At 41.1% G+C, this 22,661-nt stretch overlaps 1 protein-coding gene across 1 annotated transcript in view; it reads right to left on the minus strand.

The window, feature by feature from the left end:
- Positions 1–22,661, minus strand: part of LOC117555583 (Na(+)/H(+) exchange regulatory cofactor NHE-RF4-like) — a 44,783-nt gene that overhangs the window by 19,075 nt on the left and 3,047 nt on the right. Inside the window, 6 exon segments of the mRNA XM_034230499.1 lie at positions 10,779–10,911; positions 12,441–12,512; positions 16,049–16,122; positions 16,125–16,259; positions 16,353–16,414; positions 18,154–18,181. Of these exon segments, the coding sequence (XP_034086390.1) occupies positions 10,779–10,911; positions 12,441–12,512; positions 16,049–16,122; positions 16,125–16,259; positions 16,353–16,414; positions 18,154–18,181 (504 nt within the window).

Below are 22,661 nucleotides of genomic sequence, written 5' to 3' on the forward strand. Positions count from 1 at the left end.
AGACCCCAGCCACCCTGCGGAGAAAACCCATCTCGGCCGCTTGTATCCGCAATCTCGTTCTTTCGGTCATGACCCATCCTTCATGACCATAGGTGAGGGTAGGAACGAAAATGGCCCGGTAGACAGAGAGCTTTGCCTTCTGGCTCAGCTCTCTTTTCGTCACAACGGTGCGGTAAAGCGACTGCAGTACCGCTCCCGCTGCTCCGATTCTCCGGCCCATCTCACGCTCCATTGTTCCCTCACTCGAGAACAAGACCCCGAGATACTTGAACTCCTTCACTTGGGATAAAGACTCATTCCCTACTTGGAGTGGACAGTCCATCGGTTTCCTGCTGAGAACCATGGCCTCAGATTTGGAGGTACTGATCCTCATCCCAGCCGCTTCACACTCGGTTGCGAACCAATCCAGTGAGTGCTGAAGGTCGCAGACCGATGAAGCCATCAGAACCACATCATCTGCAAAAAGCAGTGGTGCAATCCTTAGCCCACCGAACTGCAGACCCCCTCCCCCACGACTACGCCTCGAAATCCGATCCATGTATATTACAAACAGGATTGGTGACAAAGCGCAGCCCTGGCGGAGGCCAACCCTCACCGGAAATTGATCCGACTTACTGCCGAGGACCCGGACACAGCTCTCGCTTTGGGAGTACAGAGATTGGATGGCCCTGAGTAGAGACCCCCTCACCCCATACTCCTGCAGCACCTCCCACAGTAACTCCCTGGGAACTCCGTCATACACCTTCTCCAAGTCTGCAAAACACATGTAGACCGGATAAGCATACTCCCAGGCCCCCTCCAGGATCCTTGCGAGAGTAAAAAGCTGATCCGTCGTTCCACGACCAGAGTTGTTTGACGACCTCAGTGACCTCCCCCCGGGAGATTGGTGTTGATCCCCCGTCATACTCCAGCTCTGCCTCTAACATAGAGGGCGGAGTTGTCGGGTTCAGGAGTTCCTCAAAGTGTTCCTTCCAATGCCCTAACACTCCATCAGTTGAGGTCAACAACGTCCCATCCTTACTGTACACAGCTTGGATGGTTCCCTGCTTCCCCCTCCTGAGGTGTCGGACAGTTTTCCAGAACAACTTTGGTGCCGCCCGAAAGTCCTTTTCCATGTCTTCTCCGAACTTCTCCCACACCCGCTGCTTTGCCTCGGCCACGGCTGAGGCTGCTGCCCTTCGGGCCTGTTGGTGCAGCTGCCTCGGGAGTCCCCCGGGATAACAAATCCCTGAAGGCCTCCTTCTTCAGTCGGACGGCTTCCCTGACCACCGGTGTCCACCAGGAGGTTGACACCACAGCTCCCCGCCGCGGCTTCGGCAATAGAGGCTTTGAACACCGACCACTCTGGTTCAATGTCCCCAACCTCCACAGGAATGCCCGAAAAGCTCCGCCGGAGGTGTGAGTTGAAGGCCTCCTGAACTTGGGCCTCCTCCAGACGTTCCCAGTTCACCCAAACTACACGTTTGGGCTTACCAGGTCTATCCAGAGGCTTCCCCCGCCACTCAACTCAACTCACCACCAGATGGTGATCAGTTGACAACTCCACCCCTCTCTTTACCCGAGTGTCCAAAACATACGGCCTCAGGTCCGATGATACAATAACGAAATCGATCATGGACCTTCTGCCTAGGGTGCTCTGGTACCACGTACACTTATGAGCATCCTTATGTTCGAACATGGTGTTTGTTATGGCCAATCCATGACTAGCACAGAAGTCCAGTAACAAACCACCACTCCGGTTCAGATCAGGGGGGCCGTTCCTCCCAATCACGCCCCTCCAAGTGTCTCCATCATTGCCCACATGTGCGTTGAAGTCTCCTAGCAAGATTAAAGAGTCCTCTTCAGGAGTTCCATACAGGACTCTTTCCAGGGTCTCCAAGAAGGCTGTATACTCTGAACTTCTGTTTGGTTCATAAGCACACACAACAGTCAGAGTTTTCCCCCCCATAACCCGCAGGCGTAAGGAGGCGACCCTCTCGTCCACTGGGGTAAACTCCAACAACGAAGCACCCAACCGGGGACTTGTGAGTATCCCCACACCCGCCCGGCGCCTCACACCTTGAGCAACTCCGGAGAAGAATAGAGTCCAACCCCTATCCAGAAGTAAGGTTCCAGAGCCGACGCTGTGCGTAGAGGTGAGCCCAACCAGATCCAACTGGTAACGCTCCACCTCCCGCACAAGCTCCGGCTCCTTCCCCCCCAGAGAGGTGACGTTCCACGTCCCCAAAGCCAGCTTCTGTCGCCCGGGTCTGGTCCGTCGAGACCCTCTGCTTTCACTGCCACCCTTCTGGCAGCGCACCCGACCCCATCGCTGTTTCCCGTAGGTGGTGGGCCCGCGGGACGGAGAAGCGGAGGTGTTGCCCACGTTGCCTTTTCGGGCTGTGCCCGGCCGGGGTCCGTGGCAAGCCCGGCCACCAGACGCTCGCCGACGAGTCCTCCTTCTGGGCCTGGCTCCAGAAGGAGGACCCTGGGCTTCCTCCGGACCGGGTATCCTCACTTCCTGTGTCGTCTTTCATGAGGTCTTTTGAACCAATCTTAGTCTGAAACCAATTTGCCATGGGAGACCCTACCAGGAACACAAGGTTCCAGACAACACAGCCCCCAGGATCATCAGGGCTCACAATCCACGGTAAGGTGCTGGTTCTTCAGAGAGGTTGATATGGCCCACTTGTTCTAAATACCTATTACAATTTTTCTCTTTAAATGCTCTTTAGGTATTCACCGACTGTTAGCTTGTGGTAGCCTATTGTATTAAAGAGCATACAAATAAAGACTTGTGTTATGTCTTCCTTATTGCAATAGTAATTGTTATATGTGCCTAAGTTTTAAGTTTTGGCTATAGGCTGTTGCTGAGTAACGCAAAAGTAATGTAAAGAAACGAGTAAAGTAACGAGTTACTTTATGTTGAGAGTAACGAAGTAAAGTAATATATTACTTTTTTAAAAAGTAGTAAGTAATAGAGTGGTGCAGTGACGCATCCTAAAACCCAGAAGTAAGCTTCTTCCGGTTCCCTCGACAAAGAAGCAATGCAATTTCTCCATGGGCTTTTGGAAAATAGCTCGAAATAAGGTCTGTGGTTGACACACATTTAAGAGACGGATCACGTTTTGTTCAGTCAGATAATCTCTACTTGTCTACCTTACATTTATAATTTTCGAATCTTAAATCTAATCGATAGATTTATGATTCGGAAGAAGCTTACTTCCGGGTTTTAGGAGGCGTCACCAGGCTTGGATTTTCGTCATTTTAGGGGCAAGGCCAATTGGCCTTTGGTGTCACACATTTTTTCAGCGCGCAAAGGCCACATGCCAGGGCACAAAGGCCATTGAGGAAAAGATTAGGATTTGGAGCTTACAAATAAATAACTTCACTTTCTAATGACAAAAAACAAATCACTTTTTTAATATCAATAATCGTATCATCATATAGGCCTATGCCTCCTTAGTATTACCGTATATAAAATGAAATACTTTACTTTGAATAATTAGTGTTTGGTATGTGTTACAGACGCTGCTACCTTGTGCCTTTAACTGTGTGTATGCAAAAGAGCTGTGCCTTCTGATGCTGTGAGTGGCCGTCCCGACCTCGCAACATTCGCGGGGATTGGACAGACGTCACTCAAGCCCTGCCCGCTGCTGCCACGTCATCCGGGGGAGGAGGATAAAGGCTGGGCACGAACATCCGTCTGGAGGCCCTGTATTTTGTGACAGATGCCTCAACCCTCTACTTGTGACAAAGCCCTCATCCTGTGATTCTGTAGACTGACTAGCAGTGTGTATTCTGTGCTTCTGTAGACTGACTAGCAGTGTGTATTCTGTAGGGTTCTGTGCGAGCACACTGGTTAGCAGTGTGTCGTGGTATTCTGTGTTTAGTGTAGGGTTTGTGTGTGTGTTGCGTAGATCCAGGTTGCTTAGCTCCTGTAGACCCACATTTAGATTAGTGACATTGTGAAACAGCTTAGACCCAGGTTAGCTTAGCGCCTGTAGATCAGCATTTGTGTATATTGCTTAGACCCCAAATCACCGGTTGATCAGCAACAGCTGTGTTTCCACACAGTCCCGTTTTGTTATTGTTTTGTTTCCACTTTAGAAGTGAGATTTTCATTCCTTTTGTATAGCGGGGCAACTCTCTTTTGGAGACCCCTTTTGTTGGATAGTGACAGCTTGACCCGTTGTTGGGCCAAGCTCTTTGTGTACATCATTTTGCTTACTTGCAGTCATAAATAAACCCACCGGTAACCAATACCAATTACAAACTGGTCGTGTCGTTTCACCTTTTTACCCCTAGCAAAGAGGGAACGTAACAGTATGTTTTCCATCTACTACTTCTCCCATTCACAAATCCAAAATGAAATCTAAAAATCTAAAATTCTATTAATATGTAACAAATATATTCCATTTCAGAGCAGAAGAAATAGCCTTCAAAGGTCAAACTCTACATCATTCAGCAGTGCACAGTGAAGCTCCAACATCCAACTGTATGAACAAGCAATACTTTGAAATGCAAAAGTGTGTGTGTGTGTGTGTGTGTCAGCGCAACCCTGTCTCCTAAAAATTACATTCCCACAGAACTAAACTGCATTCTGAATTACGTTTAGCTTGAAACGTATTTACTCCCACGTTACGTTCGTTATGAACGTATCTAAAATACATTTATTTTCTACATATCTTCTAGAAACATATTTTCTCCCACGTTACGTTCCTTATGAACGTATCTTAAATACGTTTATTTTCTACATATCTTTGCCATTTATTGTCTTGCTTATAATAATGATAATAGTCATTTATAAATATCATTTTAGAGCACACCTTTGAAATCGAGAATCAGGCTCGATATATGGTTAAATTAAAATCAGTAGGCGAGGCTGTAATTTCGCCAGCTGTTACTCTCATGAGCAAGGCAGAAAATAATAGTTTTAACATGACAAAAAGCTGCTGTGTCGTTTACCTCAAACATTAAAACAAATCCAGTTACGTGTTTCTGTACTTCCTCTAAGAAGAAAAGACAGTAAAAGAAGAGCTCTGTGGCTTCAGGCTTGATCGCCGTTCAAATGACAGCGTTGGTTTCCCCAAAAGTGGGCGGGGCTGTAAAGTGACGTAGATTTTACTATCATCTATTATTCAAAACCATTCTATGTATTCTAACGTAAATTACATGCCAGTGTTTTATCTTTTTATTTATTTGTTTTTATTTTAAATCGTATAAACGTCTGTGAGGAAAATAAATGGGGTTTAGAGCCTCAAAATACTGAAATCTGTATTTTTTAAAATCTTTTCCTTCTAATTTGTTATTCTTTTCTAAATAACACACTGTTATTTACTCAACAATAACACACAATTATCCTTGTTTTTATTTATTTGTTTAATTCTATAATCTTGGGCTTTTTAGCCGTAAATAAAGTCACCAGAAACAGACGGGACATTTCGAGATTTAGGATGGCCGAAGACACTACACTACCCATAATCCCCAGCTATCGTTTGGGACTACAGTCCCGTTGACAAACCCCGTGATGTTGGAGTGGCAGTGCGCCAAGGTTACGCCGAGCGTCAAGCTCTTTGAAATGGAACGAAACCACGGCAGACTATTCAAAACTGGACTCGAACGCCCCCCGAGAAATACACATGCTGGCTATTGTGTTTCGCAACATGTTCTCTATGGCACGTATCTACTGGGAATTGTAGTTTTAAAAGACGTTTTTCCCAAAATTAGAAGTTGCCAGTATTAAACTGTGTACAGCCCTGGAGGTTTAGGCGATAGGAAACACATTGGTGTGTACACATTTAAAACATGTAATTACTAAATGGGTAAAAATCGCTTATATCCATAATGGGCAGCATTAATATATACCCACACGACAGCTTACTTTGTAATTCTACTCCACTACAATTCAGAGGTTAACCTGGTATTTTTACTCCACTACATTTAGTTTAGTTACTTTGCAGATTCTGATTAATGATGTGAAATATAAACAACCCTTAAAGCAGACTTTAGTTACACCTGAGTAAAATTCAGGGAAGGTGATTGTCAAGTGCCAACAATCAGGAGAGATATTTGATAGGTGGTGCTTGAGAAGACGAAACATTTATCTGCAGATCTCTATAAAGTATATTCATTACTCGTTATTCTCTACTAATAGTTAATTAAAAACTGTATAATGGCTATTTTGCACATCCCTTTCAAGATTTCAAGATTTTCTAAGGTTTATTGATCATATACACAACTTGGGTCGCAGGTTCCTCAACAGCGCATTACAAGACATCTATCAATATGTGTGTACCTCCACCATTAAACTGTCATATTCTGCACATTTCTTATTCTATCTACATACATAAGAGTATAATTAATGTGTATAATATCAGTTGAAAGAAGTGCTTCAACATAGTTAACATTGCAGGAAAGCAATATATTAGACGTTAAGTACTTTGTCAGGCTTAATATTCATCGGTAGATAGATACCCCCAAAGCTTTTTTCTTGTTTAAAATAAGACCTTAACCTAAAGTATTCTTTAATGTGTTAATAAAGGTTAATTCGTTTTTCTGTTTTGCACATCCTCCTATTAATATCTTTGTACATCCGGCACTAAACTGTTTTATTGTAGAGATCACTTATAGTATCTTCTTGACTTTTTATATTCTATATTTCTATCATTGACCTTCTACTTTCCCCCTATGAAAGTATGTACTCTTAATATTGTTTTCATCAAATAACATTATTCAACAAAAATAATTCAATAACGTGCTTTAACCACTAGGCGGTGCACACAAGGTACACACAGCATACTAATAATAACTTTGTATTATTAGTGTAGAACACTTATGTATGTATAACATCTGAAGATGTGTAGTTTTATTCATGTTTTTACATAATTTTACAGGATATTGCTATATTATTTCACATGTTTTACTTCTACACATTAATATCTGATTTGTAAAACATCACAGACAGAAAGGTATATCCGTCATTTAATGGTACGCTATTGAAATTCTGAATCCATAGATGTGTCTCCCATCACCCAAATCCCCTGACTATTCTCTCAACTCAGTATTTACATTCTTATATTCAAAGAAAATCAGTAATATCTTTAAAAACTACAAGTCCTTTTCTATCAGCTGTGCACCGTTATGGTGTAAATATAACCTATTATCTACCAATTGGATCAAATATAAAAGTCAGCCGAATTAGTGTTGATACTGCAAGGAGACGTATTTTGTGAAAATAAATTGAAGATGTTGTTTAATTGTTGATATATTTATGATCCACATCAAGTATTCAGTTTTGGCGGCAGTTCCTCATGTTTGTCTAGATGTCTTCTCATCAGGGCTCTATAAATAAAGAACTACGGCAGATGTATAATATTTAATTCAGCCGAACCGTGTATTACAATGCCGTTATGTGATGACTTCCAAAGAGAAAAGCAAGAACACTCTGAATTAGGTATTATTTTATTTTTCGTTTTCGGATATCACAACTTATTAACACCATATCCCAGCGTTTATTGCGGCTAAAACATCCAATCAACGAGCTTCAAGCTGAGGATTTGGGATAATCAGTTCGGTGGGTTTGTGGTGTGTATCGCTCGAAATGTCCCGTCTGTTTCCGGTGACTTTATTTACGGCTAAAAAGCCCAAGATTATAGAATTAAACGAATAAATAAAAACAAGGATAATTGTGTGTTATGGTTGAGTAAATAACAGTGTGTTATTTAGAAAAGAATAACAAATTAGAAGGAAAAGATTTAAAAAAATACAGATTTCAGTATTTTGAGGCTCTAAACCCCATTTATTTTCCTCACAGACGGGAAAAAAGTCCGACATTATACGATTTAAAATAAAAACAAATAAATAAAAAGATAAAACACTGGCATGTAATTTACGTTAGAATAAATAGAATGGTTTTGAATAATAGATGATAGTAAAACGTCACTTTACAGCCCCGCCCACTTTTGGGGAAACCAACGCTGTCATTTGAACGGCAATCAAGCCTGAAGCCACAGAGCTCTTCTTTTACTGTCCTTTCTTCTTAGAGGAAGTACAGAAAGAAGTAACTCTGGATTTGTTTTAATCTTTGAGGTGCAATAAACGACACAGCAGCTTTTTGTCATGTTACAACTATTATTTTCTGCCTCGCTCATGAGAGTAACAGCTGCCGAAATTACAGCCTCGCCTACTGATTTTAATTTAACCATAGGCCTATATCGAGCCCGATTCTCGATTTCAAATGTGTGCTCTAAAATGATATTTATAAATGACTATTATCATTATTATAAGCAAGGCAATAAATGGCAAAGATATGTAGAAAATAAACGTATTTAAGATACGTTCATAACGAACGTAACGTGGGAGAAGATATGTTTCTAGAAGATATGTAGAAAATAAACGTATTTAAGATACGTTCATAACGAACGTAACGTGGGAGAAGATATGTTTCTAGAAGATATGTAGAAAATAAACGTATTTAAGATACGTTCATAACAAACGTAACGTGGGAGAAAATACGTTTCTAGCTAAACGTAATTGAGAATGCAGTTTAGTTCTGTGGGAACGTAATTTTTAGGAGACAGGGTTGGACTGTGTGTGTGTGTGTCTCTTTAATCAACTCCTCAGAGCTCATCATATCTGTTCAGAAACTAGACAAAAGTTAAACAAGTACAAACCACAGACTTTCTCTGTCATCACGAATACAGTCGCTGCTTTAATTCTGTCTTTAGGACGTTGTTGTGAGTGTGGACGGAGCAGCTACAACGTTAGTTTAGCCTGATCGATCCAATCTCCATTCACAAAACGCGCATTTTAAAAGGTTTTGCATGCCGTCTTGTCTGCACACTTGTCAAAGCATTAAAGCATGGTTTTTACTAACCGTTATCAGTATTTAGTTACTTCGGCATCATTTTGAAATGTGTATTCCAATTAAATCACGGTAACATAGGTTAATTTGGTCGTAGTTGGTTTCCACCACAGTATTTACATGGATATAAGCCCCGCCCCTCTCCAGCGCGTCCTGTTTGAATGACAGGAGTAAACACAGCTGACCAGTGGCGAGCCGTCAGGGCCCTCTAGGCCCTCTGTGAGGGCCTAAGATATTCTACAAAATAATATTTAAAAACATTAAAAAAAATAATATATTTTTTTAAATATTTTTTTTAGTTATATTTTTCATTAGTTTTACCAATATAATTGGATTTAATTGGATTTAAAATAACATTTCCAAAGAAATAAATCCTTCGAATCTGCCTATTCAGTTTCTGTTGGAATGTGAAGGGTTAAATGAAAGAAGCTCGTCTCTGCGAGTCTGTGAAGAGAGGAGCTGTTGGACGTCCAGGCGGTCCAGCTATGAATTCACAGAGGGCCGCTATAGTAACTGAACGAGAGAGTAATGTCAAATGACAGTACAATTGACCAATCATATCTTCCCTCTAAATGGGTGGGTGTTATTATCGCGGACTTTATGACAAGTTCCGCCCGCTGTGAAACTTTTCTTGTTTCCATAGCAACAACAACTTCCTGTCAACAGCGTTAACTCGCCTTCAAAATAAAAGCATGCCAAATTACACTTAAGACATACAACTGCAACGAAAGTAACAAACACAATGCAATATCCTTTTCAATTTAAAAGAACACAAATAATAGGGTTATTTACTGGTGTTGTTTTGTGTGGTAGAGGGTCGCTTTCATTGATGCGTTTTGCACCCCGGGCCGTTGTTTTGATATTCCGCTGAAGTATAGGCTGTGACTTAATAACTCGAGGGAAGGGGGGCGGGGGGTCACAGGGCCTAGGTATAAAAGTCACGGCTCGCCACTGCAGCTGACAGCCGTGGTGAAACTTCAGCAGTTAGAGCAATGCGAATATTCGCATCGCGTCCGTTGTGAACGCAGCATAATGCAGTTCAGAAACCACTGTTCTGATGCTTTTAAAGCAACTTTTAACAGTGTAAGGGGCCCAAAGGCCATGGTGGCCATAGGACGTACAATTATTTGTGGGGCATAACGGCCAGACCGAGGGGCTACGACGGCCATGGCCGTCATGGCCGCCGTGAAAATCCCACCCTGAGCGTCACTGCACCACTCTATATGTAATATATTACTTTTTTTGAGTAACGACCCCATCTCTGGGAGTGAGGAATCCATCATTCCAGCTTGTAACTAAACACAGTATCATCTTTAACACAAATCCCTTTATATACCAGGCTTTATATATACACAGGGTGCTTTAAACTGCGTCGCAGGGATGACGTGTTGTAGGTCGATCTGGAAGTCAGCATTGCAAGGGCTCCCTTGACAAAAAGCAATGTAATTCTTCCATTGGATTTTGGGAAATAAGATCTTGTGCTAACAGACCTTTGATACTTAAAGACCTTTTGTTCAGAAAGATAATATCCACATATTTACACCACTTGTATAATAATTGAAATGTAAATGCAACTGACAGTAGTAGATAGATGTAATGCTATACGATCTACATGACAGTCGCATGACTTGTGTTCAGCGTGATAACGTTTAATGTTCTTATTCAGAAACTTTTTTGCAAATTCAGAAGTGAAGCAGAAGGAGCCCAGAAGTGCTTTAATGCTAACTCATTTTGGGTTTTAGGACCCATTCTATACAGCAAGGGTGGACTCATAGAAATCAGTGCAAGAAGTGAATTATCAATCTGACATTTTTGCTGGTTAGCTTTCTCATGAAATAGTTAACGCTCAGAGTACTGGGGGTGTATGGTCTTCAGAAAAGCTGTAAATGAGTTATTAACACTCTATCAAACAATAGCAGCAATGTGTGGGTACCTTCCACTGAGACGATGGTCATTCCCAGACCATGCTCCGGGTGTCTGCTGATGTGACACAGTCTGGGTCTGGACCAGCGCTCCCCTTTAGAGGCCCTCGCCAGCTTCTGTAGGTCCCCACCCATAGACACCGCCTGTGGAGAGACATAAATAGGATTCAATCGATGGAGAAATACATCACCGTACAGCCTAGATAAATAAAAGGGTGGCTGTGGCTCAAGGGGTCAATGGTTTGATTGCCTTGGGCAAGGGGACTTAAACCCAATAGGCATGTCTATACAAAAAACTATGTAACCAATTTTTAAAGATTCAATGGCTGTATTTGTCACATGCATCACAGTGTTGTTGGCAATGAAAATCTCAAGTCTCAGGCTCTTCCAATAATGCAACATACAATATAGGCTACCCAACATTAAAAGAATACATTCAATTGTGAAATATGCATAATGGTGAAAGTAAGTTGTAAGAATAAGACAAATATATACATCTAAGACAATGATATAAAACAAGTGTGCAACTGAGCATCAAATATCACTCACAGGCAAATGTATTTGTTGTGTGTCAAACTCATAGACTTTAAAGGTCAAACTACAGCATGCCACCTTTCTTCCAATGAAAAAAAAATGTGTCGTAAAACTGTGAAGTAACACATTTGTTTGTGTGAAACGCTCAATGAACTACATCTCTGGTCTCGCAGAACAACACACGTCACCAAGATGGCCGTCACTACTGTCTTGTCAACAAAACGATTGACTACCCTCACTATCACCACAATGAAACACATCCAGAAAAATGTCATGCAAAGCTGCCTGCCTGCCTTCCTTTGATTCTCTCTGAACTGCCTGGTCTTTTTAATGTTTAATGTCAACCATTTGTGCAGATAGCATGAAGTAGAAAAGATCGGCGATCATCGATGCTAGCGTTAGCATTTCTCCCCCGGGCTTAAATTGTGTATTATAGAATGATCACACCGGTGACAGTACTCTTCAAAGGGTTCACGAAATATGACTAATACTCTTACTGTTTAACGTTGTCTCTCTCCATTGCCTTCAATACATTATTTTTCCGAAATAAGGTCCCATGGACCGGAAGTAGATGGGCGTGACTTCGCCACTCTATCGGGGCACTGTGCTGACATACCCACCAAACGTCATCTCATAATTCAGAGAGCTGATTGGCTGTAAGTACGTGTGCCGCGAAAATAGTAGTTGTTTGTGAAGAGACGAGAGAGAGAGCAGCGTACAGCGATTAAAATCAGTAAAACTGAAAGAAAATGAATGAAGTTGACCATCTACTTCAGCTTTGGTAAGTTCATTTTATGTCATATCTTTTGTTGATCTTCTGTGTTTTGCCTATAGGCTATTGCTCTGCTGGATTGATTGATATTGTGACCTCGGTGATGAGTGTCTTATACCCCCCCCCCCTCTCTCTATCGGAACCTTGGATAGCCTACAGCTATTTGTTTACGTGTTTAAAAAAGCACCAGAAGCTTATAGACATCGAAGTTGTTCGTGCCCCACCACTTTTGTACATATAAAAACGCCACTGCGGACACTTCCCCACTAACAAGTCTGTCTGCTGCGAGATCAGCCTATTTTTAACCCCCAAGTGTTATGGAAGGTAGTAATGAGTTTTTTGTTGCATGGTAGTTCTCGTACAGTACCTGTTCGTACTCTTCCCTCCTCAACACCAGGAGGAACAGGTGGAAGCCGCATGACTGGATCTTCCTCACAATCTGTCGGGAAAGTCAGAGGGATACAAGTAATTCGGGAAATACACTCACTTAATCCGTAATGCCTATGAGGACTGTTTCTCAAACATTAGCGCCATCCCAAACTACACAAACACAAACTTTTGTGAATAATTTATATTGAAACTGAAAGGGAATGTAAGCAGCAGAGGTGTGGACTCGAGTCACATGACTTGGACTCGAGTCAGACTCGAGTCACACATTTTATGACTTGAGACTCGACTTGACAACATCACAAAAGACTTGCGACTCGACTTGGACTTGAACACCAATGACTCGGGACTTGACTTGGACTTGAGCCTTCTGACTTGAGGTGACTTGCTACTTTAATTCAGAGGTCTCCAACACGCCGATCGCGAGCTGCTGTTAGAAGAGCAGCCTTCCCGTCGGGGGGAGCAGAATCTCCAGCCGCTCCTATCTTGCTGAGATTCCTCGCAGGCAGGGGCGGGTCTTTATTTAGCTGGGCCACCATGCGGCCAATCATATGCGAGGACACACTAGGATCATACCATTATGTGAAAGAAGGGTGGGGGCACAGCATGTGCAGAGCGACGGGGATACGGGGAGCCGGATTTAAATGCAAGCGCGTCGGAAAAAGTCAAGAAATGAGCGAAAACCGAAAAAAGAAGCAGCATCTGGCTGCTTTTCAATGATATTGGAGAAAGCAAAGCTGAGTGCAGGATTTGTAAAATGAAAATAACCTTCAGAGCAGGGTAAACACTCAGGATTTATTGTCAGAGGTGGGAGAAGTTCAAACAATTAAACAAAGTTACAATCAGGGTTCCCGCGGGGTCTTAACAAGTCTTAAAAAGTCTTACATTTGATAATTAGAATTTAAGGCCTTAAAAAGGTCTTAAATATGATTCAGAAGGTCTTAAAAATTATCGGATTTGAAAGGTACTTCTGTGTTGCGATAGCGTCTAAATGTGTTTTGGGGGAAATGTCCGGGCTGCAAAGTAACCAGTACGGTAATAGCCTTTCAGTTCCCCCCAACAATTTGTATTGAATTAAATCAACATGGAACCAGTAATCACTAACTTTGTTTCCCCCGGCCCCTTATTGGAGAACACCCAGCTAGTAACCTAGCAACCAAGCTTCAGCTCATGTAGCCTATCTTCGAATCTACTTACAAATAAATATGGGGAAGTGTAAGTTCAACCGTATTTGGTTGGAAAACATCTAATTTAGTGCTTGGTTGAAACCAGTGGAGGGAACGTGTTTGAAGCCCGCTGCACCTTTTGCAAAATAAATTAGTGTTTGTTTTGCTAATGTAGCGTTAGCTAGTGCAGCGTTAGCTAGTGGAGCGTTAGCTAGTGCAGCAGCAGCTAATGTAGCGTTAGCTAGTGGAGTGTTAGCTAGTGCAGCAGCTCCCGCAACAACACCGGGGGACCTCCGGGCGAAGTGTGGGTCTACGTCAACCCTAAAAGCAGAGGTGCTGTAGACGCTAAATACCGTAGCTAAACACCAATCATACAACAGCAACGGTGAAATAGTGTAGCCAAGGCAGCAGAGCTCAGTCTGAATATAGCTCTTGTCACTCTCTCTCAGAGACACACACACACACACACACACACACACACACACACACACACACACACACACACACACACACACACACACACACACACACACACACACACACACACACACACACACACACACACACACACACACACACACACACACACTAGGGCTGCTCGATTATGGCAATAATCAAGATTATGTTGGTCAATAATTAATATCACGATTATTAAATATGATTATTCATTGACTTTGAAAACATCCATTTATTGAACTTTAAAACAGATAATAATTTGAACAGTATCTTTTTAACTGTTGATTACCCTGAACGTATAATTCAACTGAAAAACCAATACAAAAATTAATTAAATAAATGATACATTACTAAAAAATTCATTAGATCAAATATGTTGTAGTGCACTGTCACAACCTAGCAAAGCAAAATAATCGTTTTTTCCGATTATGTTGTTTTCGTAATTGTGGCAGGCCAAAATCGTAATTGCGATTAAAATATGATTAATTGCACAGCCCTAACACACACACACACACACACACACACTCAAGCGCACACACATACACACTTTTTGTCTAACACGCTAACACAGTTCTGTACTGTTATGCTGTTGTGTACAGTCATTGTTCTTATGTTGAACATGAATACATTTACTTTGTAAGTGATTATGGGACGTATTTCTTCTTTATATACATTTTCCTTCATACTTTATTGCCGTGAAATAGGTCTTAAATTCTATTCAAAGTGGTCTTAAAAAGGTGTTAAAAAGTCTTAAATTTGAGTTGGCGAAACCTGCAGGAACCCTGTACAATAAAAAGTCCTGCATTCAAAATGTTACAAGTAAAAGTACAAAAGTATTATCATCAAAATATACTTAAAGTACCACCTGCAGAGGGATCTAGATGCAGGTGTTCTTTTCCCCATAGAGACCGCCTCGCTGCACATTATCCCTTGCATAAAGATAGATTGTGGGTCCCTTATAACATGTTGTACACAGTGGAAATAAACATTCTGGTTACCTCAACATCAGGGATCTTATACATTAAACTCCTTCTGAATCAAACCGTCACTGTATAGCCTTACCTTACTGATCCCTCTTAAATTAGAAAAACACACGTTACTTTACCAGCAGAGAGAAAATGGATTATTAAATTATTAATGTGACTAATAAAGAGCAATTTGATTATTAAGTATTATTCTGTTGATCGATGTCATTACATTTGGTGAAAAACACATAATGACTTGTTTATGACTCGTTTTGTCAAAGTTTAGGACTTGACTTGACTTGAACTTGCCCATCCTGACTTGAGACTTGACTTGGACTTGCAAAACAATGACTTGAGACTTGACTCGGACTTGAGCGCAAAGACTTGAGACTTGACTCGGACTTGCAAAACAATGACTTGGTCCCACCTCTGGTAAGCAGATCCTAATCGCTGCTTTTCTTTGACCTCTGAAGTCTGAATGATTAATCTCAGGTTAAGATAGAGAAAAAAGAAAACATTCAGGCCAAAACCTTTAGATCAGTCCAATCTGTTTACTCTGAACTAAATAGTAAATGGTGTTTTTCAATTGGATATTGGAATATTGCAGAAAATAAAATCTGTTGAGTATGTTTCCTACACAAGAAGTGCGAAAATGCTAACTAATTTCCGGATTTCTGCACCAGTCTACCATTTTTTGTGTGGCATTATAGTACTTAACGAATTAGACTGAATATTGTTTACATTATAGACGATCTGCAATACTTGTAGGAAACTGAATGTGAAGTCCCCATCCAAATCCACAATATCAAACTGTTAAAACAATAATTACTTTAATTTAGCACAAAATTAAGGATTGCTATAAACATCAATTTGTTCATTCAACATCAAGACAAATGAGAACCATACATATTCACATTTCATATAAACATGTACAGGCCATGTTGCAATAGGTTGCTCTCTGTATATATCTGAGGACTGTCTACCAAATTCTTGACACTAACCCTGGAGAAGTCCGTGTTGTCCACATATTCCTCGTTGATCTCCAGCACTCGGTCTCCATCCTGGAGGCCACTATGCCCTGCAGGACTCCAGGGTCCACGTCTCTGATCTCAAAGCTCCGGCTGCTCTTGTCCGTCCGCAGGTAGAAGCCGAAGCTTTGCCCCTCCAGGCGCTTCAGCTGGCAGAGTGTGGGCACCGGGCTCGGATCAGGCTCTGCACACATTGTTAGTAAAGATCAACTCTGGGAGATTTTAGGAGAGGGTTTTTACGGGTTGTGTATGTCAAGAAATGTTTTTCAAACCTCACCAGGATCATCACTGATGACCAGAGCTGGATTATCAATCCCTTCCTTTGGATTGAAGGTAAAACTGATGTGAGGAGGAATGGAAAATGGACAGTGTGTAATCAGTGTAGCACAGCAGGGAACGTTGAGATTCATGAATTCAATACACCTAAAACACCGATACAAATTCCTCGTATGTGTTAACCTACTTGGCAATAAACCTGTTTCTGATTCTGATATTATTTTAGAACTTCACTCACAGGCGGATGTGAAATGATGATATTTGACCAACTGTTATACTTGTTTTAAACACTAGAGAGGACATGATTATGTTTATAATAGTTATTCTATGCACCTACTTAGCACAGGAGCTGTAGCAGTGTGATCGCTACAGTAGCAGGAGCCAATGAATTATGACGCAGCTAACAAATATAAGAAGTTACTAGGCTACAGAAAAAGATTGAAGGATTATTCCATACACAATTCAAATGGCAGGTTACGCAAACAGAACGAATTACAAACATTTAGAAAGAAGAAAAATATAAGACAACTAGTGCAAACAACAACCATACTCTGTGATGTGACCTTTAACAATGGTATTTCATAACCATCAACCGTTACTGTGTAGACCGTTTAAAATGTTGCGTACACTATAGTCAGGGCCGGGGTAATGAAGGCTTTAGAAAGATAAGCCTTACCCAAATGATTCGTTCCTATACTTCTGTGCACTATATATAAAGAATGTTGGTAGACTATTAGGAACTATTTCAGTTGGTATTGGTACAAAAACAACTCCTAATAACATGGCACTATCATAGGGCTAACTATGTTTTAAATTCTGTCAGAATAAGCTGAGGGAGGCTCGTAGAAAACTGCTTTAATGTGTACAGTATATGTAATCCAGAAAATGAGCAGCAAACTACTTTTTTCTATGTAAAGATAGCTTAAAGTATATAATGTGTTTTGCTCAAACTTCAAGGTGTTAAGGGAATGCCGCTTTCAAAATACATGATGCGGCACAGCTGGGATTGGAGAGAACTCTTTTGTTGTTTTTCTTAAACCCACCGTCTAACCCTAACCCTGACAATACCATGGCTGCATGTGCCAGTACATTAGAAATACATAATTTAAAGAACATTAAAAAACGTTTCAACTAAATGTTGGTACATTGCAGGATTGTTAAATATCAACAGTCTTGTCTGCTGATAGGCCTGGTAAAATAGAAAAAAAACATATTGCGAATAGAGATGTTAGGAAGCTCACAGTTCAGCCTTTATCTGCTTCTGTGTTATCACAGTGATGTCATAACTGCATGGCAATAACACAACACACTTTCAATAATTGATTTATATCTGCATGAAAATAAAAAAATTTTACGGAAGAGGATTAGAGCCACATAAACAATTTTTTTGTGAGGATTTGAAAAAAAAATTATTATTTTTTGTTCTGAGAAAAAAGTCAGAATTCTGACTTTAATCTCAGAATTCTGACTTTAATCTCAGAATTCTGACTTTTTTCTCAGAACAAAAAAACATTTTTTTTTTTGGGAGAAAAAAGTCAGAATTCTGAGATTAAAGTCAGAATTCTGACTTTTTTCTCAGAACAAAAAAAATAATATTTTTTTCAAATCCTCACAAAACATTTTTTTATGTGGCCCTAATCCTCTAACGTAGTTTTTTCTACAGTGACATGTTTTATAAACTGCCATCAATGTGAGGTATATACTGTAGGATTTGTAGGCAATAGTCCAAAACAGGGACAAAGCAGTTTTCTGTTTATTAGGACCTATCAGTACTAAAACAGTGCGTCTAAAGTTACACTTACCGGGGAAATTCCATCGCATCCTGGCAACCTGTGGAAGCGAAAGTCACAAAATCAGATACTTGTACTCATTGATATATTGTATAACAGCAGTTCAGTCCGAACTCAGGCCAACTGTCCACTGTAGAGGAAACTTCTGTGTAGCTATGCAGTGGGAGTCACCGACTCAGGAAGGAGACACGGGAAGAGCAGTAGCTTTGATGTCAAACACATGATGGTTTATTTGGAGTTAACGGCCGGAGGATTCACATCACAAGTCCAAGAGTCAGAGGTTCTGACTTCACGGTAGAGTTGCCACATCAATTCTGAAGAACTCTACCCCAGACCCATGTATTTAGCTAGTTCAGAGAGCATCATCAACATGCTGCATAACAAGATAGAATGATAACACCTCTATCAGCTGACGCCAACAGGCAGGAACAGGGAGACAAAACACTGAGAGCACAGCAGCCAAGGTTACAGTTGCCTGTGCTCAGTCAGGACAGTTTGAACTGATACACTGGGTCAAAGTTATGGGCCTTGGAAAATATTTCCACAACATCCACCATTTTAGCTGGTATTGTTTACCATAGCTACCTGTGAGCAGCTCCTGGGTGTTTTAGATTTGCGTCAACTAAAATGATAAAAAGTTATTGAACTAGGTAACTTTACCATTAGTTACCTAGTAACCAACCAGCTGAAGTTAATGCTTACAGCTACATGTAAAAGCATTGATGTAAGCTAAACAGAAAAGGTAAGCAAACATTTTAAGCACTACGCTTACCTCCTTAAATGTTACGTTAACTGATTTAATAACAAAGTTATTCATATTAACTTAACAAATGACGGCTAAGAACAATACAAAATAAATACATTTGCAAAACAGTAACATGCTAATTTTATGACATGAAAATACATTTTTTTTATTAAAGAAGGTGTTCATTTAGTGGCCTGCCTAGAAGCAGTCATTCTAAATCTATTTAGGATTTCTACAAAAAACATATTGCCTATTTATTAGTAATATATTATATTAGTCATTCTGAGTTCCAAAGAAATTAGTTACGTATTGGTTTCATTATCTTCATGAATTGGAAGCATGACTTTTTCCATGGCTAACAAAAAGCTTCACGGATTTTAGCATTCTGTTCCTCAAACAAAAATAAGTCAGTAAATACATCACTTTAGAGTTTGAAACGTATTAGTGTCTTAAAAAAGTCTGGTTAAACGAGACTAGTTAACATCATCTATCTGAACACTAGTTTTTCCTTTAGTGCTGGTTACCTGAGCTACACGAATGTGATGCTAACATTAGTTTTTTACTTCTGGCCAGTGAATGCCAGTGAAAGTAGTCCGAATAATAATTTTAAGTGTCATTATCTTTTGTTTAAAATGTAATTTATTTGTTATGATAATCCAACATTCAATGGAAAAATCCCATACATTTGTTGTTGAGGGAACCAGAGCGATGCTAACTTCTGGGTTGGACTACAAAAGTGCTTCTTCACTTCTGTACATTAGTGTCCCTGTTGTCTTTAAGTAACTCATTTCGACTAAGCAAAAATACGGTGGCCCTGAAGTGCAAGACACCACAGCATTTCACAAAACGCCGCAGCATTTCACATTGGACGGAAAGGGTATTCCTTTAGGGAGAACACTTCTTGTTTGTGATTGGACAGAGCCAGCTGTGTGATTGGTTGTTTTTGCTGCCAGTCAAGAAATGACGCTTCGTGATTGGCCCAACACATCAGCCGTTAGCTGTTAGCACACACTCAGAGCTCACAGCTCCTCATATCTGTTCAGAAACTGGACAAAAGTTCAACATATAAAAAAACACAGACTGTCTATGTCATGGTGAATACAGTCGCTGCTTTATTTGTGTATGTATGACGTTGTTGTGAGTGTGGACGGAGCAGCTACAGGTTAGTTTAGCCTGATCGATCCGATTCCGATAGGATTTACATGGAAATACGGCCCGCCCCCTCTCCAGCGTCTTGTTTGAATGACAGGAGTAAACACAGAATTAATGCTTTATTAATTCATGATTTTTAAGGGGCTTATCTCCATGTAAATACTATGGTAGACCACCCAATATTCGCATCGCTCTAATCGCTCGAGTTTCACCGCGGCTGTCAGCTGTGTTTGCTCCTGTCATTCAAACAAGACGGGCTCGAGAGGGGGCGGGGCGTATATCCATGTAAATCCTATGGGAGATACCAACTACAACAAAATGAACATATTTGACCGTGATTTAATTGTAATACACGTTTTAAAGTGATGCCGAAGTAACTACATACTGATAACGGTTAGTAAAAACCATGAATTAACGCTTTGACAAGTCTGCAGATAAGACGGCAGGCGAAAAGCTTTTAAAATGCGTGTTTTCTGAATGGAATCGGATCCATCAGGCTAAACTAACCTGTTGCTGCTCCGTCCACACTCACAACAACGTCATACAGACATAAATAAAGCAGCGACTGTATTCACCATGACACAGACAGTCTGTGGTTTGTACATGTTTAACTTTTGTCCAGTTTCTGAACAGATATGAGGAGCTGTGAGCTCTGAGTGTGTGCTAACGGCTGATGTGTTGGGACATATTTCGCTGTCGGGTGTTGACCAATCACGAAGCGTCATTTCTTGACTGGCAGCAAAAACAACCAATCACAGCAGTGCTTCTCTGGCTGGCTCTGTCCAATCACAAACAAGAAGTGTTCTCCCTAAAGGAATACCCTTTCCGTCCAATGTGAAATGCTGTGGTGTTTTCTGAAATGCTGTAGTGTCTTGCACTTCAGGGCCACCGTACGAAAATATATATTCATATTTTTCAGCTAATTCAATATAAATGTATACATTGTCCAGGTACAAAAAACAAAGCAAGTTGAAGCGGGAGGGCAGAAAGCTTAAAAAGATATACCCATTCTGCCAGTATATAACCTTAAAGGTCACCTATTATGCAAAGTCCACTTCTTCACGTCTCTTCTACATCACCATGTGTCCCCTCTTCTTCATGTCTCTTCTACATCAACATGTGTCCCCTCTTCTTCATGTCTCTTCTACATCAACATGTGTCCCCTCTTCTTCCTGTCTCTTCTACATCAACATGTGTCCCCTCTTCTTCCTGTCTCTTCTACATCAACATGTGTCCTCTCTTCTTCATGTCTCTTCTACATCAACATGTGTCCCCTCTTCTCCATGTCTCTTCTACATCAACATGTGTCCCCTCTTCTTCATGTCTCTTCTACATCAACATGTGTCCCCTCTTCTTCATGTCTCTTCTACATCAACATGTGTCCCCTCTTCCTCATGTCTCTTCTACATCAACATGTGTCCCCTCTTCTTCATGTCTCTTCTTCATCAACATGTGTCCCCTCTTCTCCATGTCTCTTCTACATCAACATGTGTCCCCTCTTCCTCATGTCTCTTCTACATCAACATGTGTCCCCTCTTCTTCATGTCTCTTCTTCATCAACATGTGTCCCCTCTTCTTCATGTCTCTTCTACATCAACATGTGTCCCCTCTTCCTCATGTCTCTTCTACATCAACATGTGTCCCCTCTTCTTCATGTCTCTTCTACATCAACATGTGTCCCCTCTTCTTCATGTCTCTTCTACATCAACATCTGTCCCCTCTGTCTTCTACATCAACATGTGTCCCCTCTTCTTCCTGTCTCTTCTACATCAACATGTGTCCCTTCTTCTTCATGTCTCTTCTACATCAACATGTGTCCCCTCTTCTTCATGTCTCTTCTACATCAACATGTGTCCCCTCTTCTTCATGTCTCTTCTACATCAACATGTGTCCCCTCTTCTTCATGTCTCTTCTACATCAACATGTGTCCCTACTTCTTCATGTCTCTTCTACATCAACATGTGTCCCCTCTTCTTCATGTCTCTTCTACATCAACATGTGTCCCCTCTTCTCCATGTCTCTTCTACATCAACATGTGTCCCCTCTTCTTCATGTCTCTTCTACATCAACATGTGTCCCCTCTTCTTCATGTCTCTTCTACATCAACATGTGTCCCCTCTTCTTCATGTCTCTTCTACATCAACATGTGTCCCCTCTTCTTCATGTCTCTTCTACATCAACATGTGTCCCCTCTTCTTCATGTCTCTTCTACATCAACATGTGTCCCCTCTTCTTCATGTCTCTTCTACATCAACACGTGTCCCCTCTTCTTCATGTCTCTTCTACATCAACATGTGTCCCTCTTCTCCATGTCTCTTCTACATCAACATGTGTCCCCTCTTCTTCATGTCTCTTCTACATCAACATGTGTCCCCTCTTCTTCATGTCTCTTCTACATCAACATGTGTCCTCTTCTTCATGTCTCTTCTACATCAACATGTGTCCCCTCTGTGGAAAGAGACTCTGAAAGTTTCAGGAACAAAGATTCTCTCTCTTTTTGATCCATTTCTATAAAACCTGTCTGAAAATGAGCTGATCAGATTTTGGCCACTTTATGATGTCATAACGATGTTTTGTCTTGTGTAACCATTAGCCAATCAGCAACCAAGGTAACCCCCCCCCT

Source organism: Gymnodraco acuticeps, unplaced genomic scaffold, assembly GCF_902827175.1.
Source record: "Gymnodraco acuticeps unplaced genomic scaffold, fGymAcu1.1, whole genome shotgun sequence".
Lineage (NCBI taxonomy): Eukaryota > Metazoa > Chordata > Actinopteri > Perciformes > Bathydraconidae > Gymnodraco > Gymnodraco acuticeps.